Source organism: Humulus lupulus, chromosome 3 (genome assembly GCF_963169125.1).
Source record: "Humulus lupulus chromosome 3, drHumLupu1.1, whole genome shotgun sequence".
NCBI lineage: Eukaryota > Viridiplantae > Streptophyta > Magnoliopsida > Rosales > Cannabaceae > Humulus > Humulus lupulus.
Genome location: NC_084795.1, coordinates 282,173,897 through 282,183,250, shown reverse-complemented (window position 1 = coordinate 282,183,250; position 9,354 = coordinate 282,173,897). Strand labels below are relative to the sequence as shown.

Genomic DNA, 9,354 nt, shown 5'->3' with positions numbered 1-9,354 from the left:
ATACATAATAAAAATACCACGATTTAATTATACCTTAAACATTTCATTACCCATGATTTAGTTCGTGTGGCTTTGGTACCATGAAATAACCATTACTGATCTCTGTCCTTTTGTTGTCATTTTCTAGATCAACTATGTTCTGTAGCTGATGTCGTTTATTGACTTTATAATCGTTTTTGCCATCTTAACATCGTTTTGGTGCTTTATTTATTTATTTATACTTTTTTCGAAACCAAATAGACTACAGACAATCAGCCTGGTGGGTATAGTTAAACATAAACCCAACACCAACATACTAAAATAACATTCTTACAAAAAATATAATAAAATGATTAGTGATCTTTATTCAATCTAAAAAGAATGTTATGATTTCATTTATAGTGAAAATTGAAATAAAATACAAGTTGACTACTCAAAACTAGTCAACAAGGATCAATGCAACACTATTGAATTGAGCTTGGGAAACAAACTTAAGATCTCTTCTCTGCTTCTGTATCTTGGTTTCTCCAAGGGTTCATTGCTTTCCTAAGAGCTTGAGCCTCTGGAGAACTCTCCCATGCCCGCTTCTCCGACTCCAAAACAGTTACTTTGTCATCTGAACATATGGAAATAAGAAGAGAAACTAAGACAACAGATTTTGATCCAAAGTGACAGACGTGTAACTAGTAACTAGTAACAAGTAACTAGTAACTATATTATATATGACAAGTTGTATAACTTGACAAAATCAATACAAAATTCTTTGCACCTCAACTCAACTCAACTCATATAAGTGCTTTCATTTAACCTCTTTCGGTTTATTCATATTTTTTTTATACCCAATATGACATCAATAATTGGAGATATGTTTTTATGTAACAATTTCAGACAATGCCAAAACATGAAGATCGAAGAAAAACCTTAAAATGTGCTAACTCATACAAGCACTCTAATTCAATCCTATTTAGGCCAAAGGACAAAACTAGAAAGTTCCATGTGAAATCCCAGCTGACCCATCAACCAGATTTTCAATTACAAGAAAGTAAACATGATTGTGAAAACTATATTAGTTAATATAACATCTCTAAATTCTCATGAAAATTACAAGGGGAAAAAAATGAAATAGAATGCTAATAAAATCATGATAAACCCAAAAAAACTACACCAAAATCAAATCATTTCAACTAAAGAAAAATAAACTAGAGGGAAAAGGAGAGGTCTCACACAGAAACCGGTCTTGATCATGAGCGAACTCCATTGAAGCTCCAACAAGCAGAGCCCCAATTGAAATTTTCAGATACCAATCTAGCTAGAAACTTCATTCTGACTGCATATCAATATGAAAATTTTGTTAAGGAAAAAAAACAAAGATTTATATCACATTTGCAATATTTGGGCATTAAAAAATGATTAGCATAAGTCAACGTTTAGCCCCAGCATCTCTGTTATCCTTTTCTATATCATGAGTCCATTTCTTCAGAACCTATTCTTCTCAGCAACTTCAATTATCAGCTTTTTAAAGATTTGTAAAACAAGGATAAAAATAATAGACTTTAATGGAGATGATGAATTAGAATCTTTATACTGTTTAAGAAATAGAACAAGTGAAAAGAGACTAGTTTGATTACCTTCTCACAATGAGTGCATTGCTAATCAAATTTGAGCAATATAGATGAAACTGAACTTACAGAAGCTTGGGGAATGTTCCGGCGACACCCAACAATTGTAAGAACTTTCCGGCGAGAGAGAGAGAGAGAGCTGTGTGTGACTGTGAGTGGAAGAACGAAAGAGAGAGAGAGAGAGAGGAGGGTAGAGAGGTCATTTCAAAAAATAAAAAATAAATACTTTTTTTCAACAAATAATTTTAATTTCGAAAAATAAAATAATCATATTTCCTCGTCTTTCCAAGTTGTTCCATGGTTGAGAGAAGATAGAACCGCGGAAAATGGAGTGGGCGGGTCGGGGGACTCACCTCCGAGGGATTCCCCGGAAGATGGTGATCGGGGCGGTAGGCGGATTCGCCAAATTGGTGGCTTCATTTCTCAACTCCACCTCTGTTCGCAATGCCGACACCCTCCTTTCTCTGGTTCGATCTCGGCCCCCTGGTACTCCTCTTATCACTGTTAGCAATCACATGTCCACCTTGGATGATCCGGTTATGTGGGGCTTCAAGGGGTTTCCCACCATGGATGCAAACCTCGCTCGCTGGGTTCTCGCAGCTGAAGACATCTGCTTTAAGAATCCACTGTATTCTTATGTCTTCAGACTTGGTATGTGGCTTCTTATTGCTTTCATATTCTGAATCAGTATAATTTCCATGATTCAGCTCAACATGTTAGTTTAAATTTCTTTCTTTTCATTTCTGTTCTTGTTGGCGCTGTGCCATGATACAGTTTAGCTGGGATTTAGCATACAAATAGGTATAATTCTGGGTAAAGTAACCTTTTTTAGCTAGAGTAATCAGCTCCATGGCATGCTCCCCTAAAAGTTACATGGGATTTGATTTGGAGCTCACAAGTTCGTTTATGAGCTCAAAATGTTTAGTGTGCTGTACATACAACTTTGTGGATCTTTTGTTTTATTCTGATACTGTTAGCATTATGATATTTATCATATATACAAGTATGGATAATACCCTTTTATTATTATTATTATTATTATTATTATTATTATTATTATTATTATTATTATTATCATAGTCAAGTGTGGGGGTGATAGGATTGGATTGCTTTTTAAATCCTTATGAGATTAGCAATCATGGTGGTAATTCGGCTTTTGGGCCAAATCATGTTAAAATTTAATTTATTAACTAGAAAATTTGTATAAGAAACTTCAACTCCTGGAAGTGGATGTCTATTCAGTCTAACATGCACATATTTGCACATTTTCATAGTTTAACTATTTCCTTCTTTCTTTCTTTCTTTCATTTGTTTTCATATTAGTAAGGATACCATGTTGATGTTTAAATTGTATTTTAAATTTACTGAAGAGAACAAGAAGTACCAACAATCTCAGAAAATATAATTTTCAACAGGTACATATGGAGGGGGTTGAAACTTGAAAGAGTTCTAAGTGCGTGTAGCTAAATACATATATATATATATATAATGTATATCATGGCTCAAAATGTATGCAAAAATTAAAGCTGCTGTATATGTTGTAGAAGAAGTTTTAAACAATCTATATTACTGTACATAATTATCATTTTAAGTGTTTCTAAAGTGGAAAAGTATGCAGGGAAGTGCATACCTATTACAAGAGGTGGTGGGATATATCAAGAACACATGAATGAAGCTGTTGAACGATTAAGTAATGGAGAATGGGTACTTACTTTTTCTATCATACTTTGAAGTCTCACACGTCACAGTAATTAAAATCTTATATTTATGAGAGTCGGGAATCTCCCTACCCTTACTTCTTAAGTTTCTATAAAATTTATGTTGCAGTTTGGAGGAAAGTAATACAGATTTGAATTTATTTGAAATTAACAATGATCTGTGAACCTTGCTTATACAAGCTTTCTGCATGTGCATGTGTAAATACGATGTGTTTTTTTGTTCCTCTTCAATTTTCCATTCTTTGCATTATATAATGATGTTTAAATTTTTGAAAAACTTAACTGAAGTTTGTTAAAATGTTTCAAACAATGTGAACAGATATATATGTGTGTATAAATGAATCCTGGGTGTGGGTCCAATGCCTTGGGGAAAAAATTAGGAAAATTCATTGAATTCTCAATTTCCACAATGTCTACCTTTGCACAATCAGATGTCTTTGACTATTTTGTGAATTCATGCAAGATACTTTTGCCTCGTGATCATTCTAGTCAAGTTCATTGATACTGTTGGAAGCTGTTTACCATTAAATATAGTGTAAAGACACTGCATAGATTCCAGGTTACATGTAGAGGAACAAAAGAGTTTTTGAACTCTTACAATGATGATTTCGGGTAGGTGTGTTTTGGAACCAGTGGTGTATCATCTTCAACTAGTTGAAAATTTGCAATATTGTATTAAATGATTATAATAAAGACAACTTGTAGTCTTCATGTGAAGGTTTTCTGAGTCAAGTCTTTATTTGGCAGTTGCACACATTTCCAGAAGGAAAAGTTTCCCAAGAAGATACACCTATAAGAAGAGTAAAATGGGGAACAGCCAGTCTTATTGTCCGTGCCCCTGTTACCCCAATAGTTTTGCCAATTGTCCATCATGGGTTCGAAAAGGTTGGTTTCTACTACTTCTTCCTAGTCATATTTTTTCTGCAACTCTTTATTTGGTAACAAAAAAATTTCCTATATGAATTCTGTAACTCTGAATAACTATATCAAAAATCATTTCTGTGGCAAATTGTTCAGTCTATATAATCTAAGAATTTTACTTTTTAATGCCAAAATGTTCCGTGAATTTTGTTATTTGTTGCAGCTTTGTATTATGCTTGCTATTGACTATGTCCTGTTTTCTAATTATTTGTCTTTCCAAATCATAGAACTGACATTGATAAAATTTAATTCTAACTGCAACCTTTTTCATATGTAGTTTGGATTGTTTGACCAAGTAGTTGAAGCTAGCCTTCAAATGAGTTGCTGTGCCTGATTATTGATAATTCATACACTTAATGTTGTCTTAAGAGCTCTTGATATTGGTTTAGGCGATGTTAGGACTTGTGAATTCTGCAGGGAGATTAGGAGAGAAGAGGAGAAACATGGAGAGGAGGGGCCTCCACCCAAGGCATCTTTTCTCTCTGTTCTTTATATATATTTATATATATATATATATATACCAATAAATATTTGCACGATAATTTCATTTTTTGGCATAAATATGATGGTTCCTGCCTTATTCATCTTTTAAACACAAAATCAAAGGAAGGTTACTAGACATCTAAGCATATAGCTTGACCATTGAAAGCCTTAAGCTCTAATTCTCCTAAGTGATAACTAATATAAGTTTTTGCTTCTAAGAAACAACTCTGTCTTCTTTTACAGTATTTTTGTTAGTGATAAAAGAAGTCCCAAAAGTTGGTTTAACTATAATGATATTGAGAGAGAATACACACGGGATAGAAGGCATTTCAAGAGGCCCAACCTCGAAAAGAGTACTTGATACCCTTCCATAATTTTGATACAATACACAGTGATTTTCTGTACCTTCCTCTCTTTATATTTATCTGCTCAAAGCATATAGGTGTCATATACCACATAACATTCTCATTCTCTCACTTTATTCTCATATCATTCTTCTTATAACTAACCCACTCAAATGTTGCCACATCACCTAGGCTGTGATTGGGCCAGCTGGGCCATTTTTTTTTCATCCTCCGCCTGGTGTATGCGAGATTGGGAGGTTTGGCTAGATTCATATCAATACCCGCAACACAAACTTTTCCCTTGTCTTTAAGGTGGACCTTAGGAAAATGGTCATCATTTGTGGTAAATCACTCTCATGTGGCCTCATAAGCTGACATGCCCTTCCATTGAATCAAGACCTCAGGTGGGGTTGGTGCAGAGTTTCCAACTTGGGCTTGGGTTCCACCTTTAATTAAAACTCTGCAATCAGATGAGAAGGGCTAAGCTCACTAATTAGATCCGAGAGCCAGACAATCCGAGAGCCAGACAATCCGAGAGCTAGACGAAGCATGGACACATGGAAGAGAAGGTGGGTGTGTGTTCTAAAGAAGTTGTAGGCAATAAGCAATAACAGCAACTCAATCAACAACTTTGTGAGGCCAAAAGATTGAGGAGCGAGCTTCTCATTGCGGCATTGAGTCAAGGATTTTTGGTTGTACAGGTGGACTTTCAAATACACCTAATCCACCTAATCTCTTACCTGAAAGTGTGTATCTCGACATGTACAATTAGCAACAGATTTAATCAATTGCTGAGCTCGCTGCAAATGAAGTTTGAGTTCAGCAATAACTGTATCCATGTCACATAGCTATTGGTCTTTTAGAAGTTTGAGCTCACCAAAACCGTGGTTGAACCTAACTCAAAACACAAGGGAGGGTCACAGTTGTATACCAACTGAAATGGTGTTGTGTGAGGGGACAAGCGAGAAGAGGTATTGTTCAAATACTCCACCCAAGCTAACCAAGTAGACTAACTGCAGGGTGTTTTAAAAGCAAAGCATCGCACACAAGTCTTAACACTTTTGTCTGACTATCCACTTGAGGATGGTAAGTCTTGTTGTTTGTCAATTAAGTAACCTGCCTCTATTTGGATGATGTTAGGCACAAAAAGAGTTGTTAGAGGGGTTTTATTGGGCATGCAGAAGAGCATCCACGACTTTATCATCTAAACTTGGTTGATGCTGTTTGTCAAAATCATATATAAGAATCTTAGTGAGCCATTTTTTATGATACCATGATACAACAAATTGCTCCAATAGAAACTTTAAGCTTTTTTGGTTGGTGTGAACCACAAACATTCTACTTGTATGGTTATAATTTTGGATGTCTAGAACGATTGCCATAAGTTAACGTTCATAAACAGAGGTGGCTCATGCTCATTTAACATTACCTTTGCATGAGCATCACTCCCTTATGCCTAATTCGAAGGTGTCTTTCTCTAAGAGAATGGGTAGGCTGAAATCCAAAAGGACCAAAGATGAGATAGCCCCCTCGACCATAACCTCTGAAAGTTGTCTTTCTTAAGTTTATTCGTTAATGGTAAGCAGGGTGACGAATACACCACTTAGTGCAAAAGTCATCATAATGTATGCCAAGTTACCTGCATATTGCCCAAGGTTTCCAGCTTTTGCATTCCTAATATGACATTAGAGCTGCCTAGCTCCAGTGGTAAGATTTCAAAAGTTTTCACCTTAGGGAGAGAGGGAAATCTGTTGACATACACCCTCAGTTCAATTTACCAACCCACTTCCCATATGTACTCTAAACTAATCAGTATGCACGAGAGGAAGATACTGATTTTGGGCAAGTTCAGTAGAGATAAAACTGTGGATGGCACCGCCATCTATCATGATTGTTACTGCTGTTATCCCGAGAATGTCATGAAGCTTCATTGTTCTAGAGGAAGGAAATCCAGGCACTAAATTCATGCAATGCTCCACCTGAGGCTTGTTCTCATCTTATTTTAGTTCCTCCTTTCTTCCAAGTCATCAGCATACACATCAATGTCACAATGACCAAGACTTGATGCTGCTTTTGCTTGACGTGATGATGTGGAATCAGGTGATTGGTGTGGAAAGACATGCTAATGATGTGGCTGATTGATTTGGGGAATATGCTGGTGGTGGTTAGTTTATATGTAAAATTGTGTTGTCTATTCTGGGGTTAGTGGTTTTGAATAAAAAGAACACAGTGCAGTGCAGTGTAGTGTAGTGAGGGGGTTGAATAATAGTTTGTCATTTTATTATTTTGTTGGCATTGTTAAGGCTATATATGCCTAAGAAAGGGATTGTATTAGGGCACACGCACGTATTACAAGTTTAGCACATTTTTTTATAATCATCGGCTTACACTGGATCTGAATGGTTTGAATCATAGACACCAACAATAGAAATTTGACCATGTAGAGTATCTGTCAATGCTCTTAGGCCATTTTTGGAGTTTGAATTCTATTGAAGGTTGTATATGAGGGAAAGTCATTTTCTTATAAATAAATTATTTATTTACTTTGAGGATAAGTGGAAGGACTTCGTAAAGTAGTTGGGGAGAATTTGTTTGTGAAACTTCTCTTAGCACTAAGATTGTCAAGAACATTTTGTTCTACTGTGGCTTGATTAAATATTAAGTAATGTTATATGGTATGTCTTGAATTTAGTTACCCCCACCCCCTGCCGAAAAAATAAAAGATTTTCCTCAGTTCTTTTGGTATGTTAGATTATTGCTGTTTATTACTCATGTTATCCTGATAAATTTGCAGGTGATGCCCGAGAAATTCTTGTTTGGCAGAAGACCACCCGCTCCACTATGCAACAAGAAGATTAGTATAATCGTTGGCGAGCCAATAGATTTTGATCTTCCAAATATGAGAAAGATTGCGATTTCTATGTCACGTAATTTTTCACATCCATTGTTAGGGTGGCCAAACACTCCTGATGGTTTGGATGAGCCAGCCCAAAGAAGTCTCTACTCTGCAATCTCAGAGAAAATTCGAACTTCCTTGGAGAGCTTAAGGCTTTTTCGGTAAAATTCCTTGTGTTAAAACTCAGGGATTGGTTTAGAAGCAAATTATTTAGGTCAACACAGTAGATATGGTGAGCAGTAGGTAATTAGTTGGTATTATCCTTCCTTCCATTTTATGGAAATGTGGAACTCTCTTGCTTCAAGGATAAGAAGCTTAACGAAATTGCTTAGGTTTGAAGAGACTTTTTATATTGCCAAATTTCAAATATGAGACTTTTTTTGTGTATCCTAACAATGAACTTAAGAATAATGTTCTCTCTCTCTCTCTCTCCCTCCATGTATTTTCAATGATTTTTTCTTAATCAAAATAACAAGTGAAAGTTATTTTAGTATCTATTTTGGCAGTTGACATGAAATAAATGATTCATAAATGAGTTTGGATTCACATGTGTAATATGAATGGTAAACAATGTGGTTTTGGGCCAATTACATTTCAATAAATAGGTTGTGCTCATGTGGACACATTGATTTTATTATTATTATTTATCCTAACTTATATAAATAAATATATGTTCATAACAAATTATAAATACATTATATATAAGAGTCGTGAGCATCCCTAGTTTATTCTTTGTCTAATTATTAAAGTGTACTTTAAAAAATATATCAATGTCGAATATTTTGTAGAGGTAAATAAATATTTTTTTTTTACAGCTATAAACAATGTATTAGTTTAATTTTTTTTTATTTTTTAATATTTTTTATGTCATTCTTTTATAATATATGACATTGATTATTTATTTAAAATCTATATGATAATTAAAAAATAAATTAATATATAATTTAAATAAAACTAAGGAAAATTGTATGTTGTTTTAACATAGTATACCTCTTCTATATAAAAGTGTGTAGATAACAGAAATTCTTTGTTTTAACAGTTTTTTTTGTTAACTTTAACGAAATATTACAAATATTTAATGGAATATACTATTAAAATTTATTAAAAATATAATTTTTTAATTATATTAATATAAATTCAAATATTATAAATATCATTATTATAATAATATTTAATACAAACTAGATATTTTATAATTATATTAATATAAATTCATATATTATAAAATATTATTATTATAATAATATAAAATACATAATCTAAATTTTTATTAAAAATTTTATTATTTATATTTACAAAAACATATTATTATCACTAATCAATTATTAAAGAAAACATATTTTTTTATTAACTAAATATATATATATATATTCATATTAAATAACAACAAACAT

The 9,354-nt window shown here is 33.6% G+C and overlaps 1 protein-coding gene and 1 pseudogene across 2 annotated transcripts; one reads left to right on the top strand and one right to left on the bottom strand.

The window, feature by feature from the left end:
• Positions 1-350: 350 nt before the first annotated feature.
• On the bottom strand, positions 351-1,419 carry LOC133825810 (uncharacterized; annotated as a pseudogene).
• Positions 1,420-1,856: 437 nt separating this feature from the next.
• On the top strand, positions 1,857-8,455 carry LOC133824733 (N-acylphosphatidylethanolamine synthase-like). 2 transcript variants are annotated; one of them, XM_062257706.1, is made up of 4 exons: positions 1,857-2,249; positions 3,217-3,302; positions 4,064-4,201; positions 4,515-4,700. In XM_062257706.1, the coding sequence occupies exons 1-4, from the start codon at positions 1,925-1,927 to the stop codon at positions 4,569-4,571; spliced, it is 606 nt and encodes a 201-aa protein (XP_062113690.1). In that variant the 5' UTR covers positions 1,857-1,924; the 3' UTR covers positions 4,572-4,700. The 2 variants fall into 2 exon arrangements, with proteins under 2 accessions (XP_062113690.1, XP_062113689.1); XM_062257705.1 differs by lacking the exon at positions 4,515-4,700 and adding an exon at positions 7,859-8,455 and having other exon boundaries at positions 1,859-2,249.
• The last annotated feature ends 899 nt before the right edge of the window (positions 8,456-9,354 follow it).

Coding starts and splice junctions, on each gene's coding strand:
- LOC133824733 (XM_062257705.1), top strand. CDS start 1,925: ATGGAGTGGGCGGGTCGGGGGACTCACCTCCGAGGGATTCCCCGGAAG. Junction 3,303..4,063: donor GATTAAGTAATGGAGAATGG/GTACTTACTTTT, acceptor TTTATTTGGCAG/TTGCACACATTTCCAGAAGG. Junction 4,202..7,858: donor TCCATCATGGGTTCGAAAAG/GTTGGTTTCTAC, acceptor ATAAATTTGCAG/GTGATGCCCGAGAAATTCTT.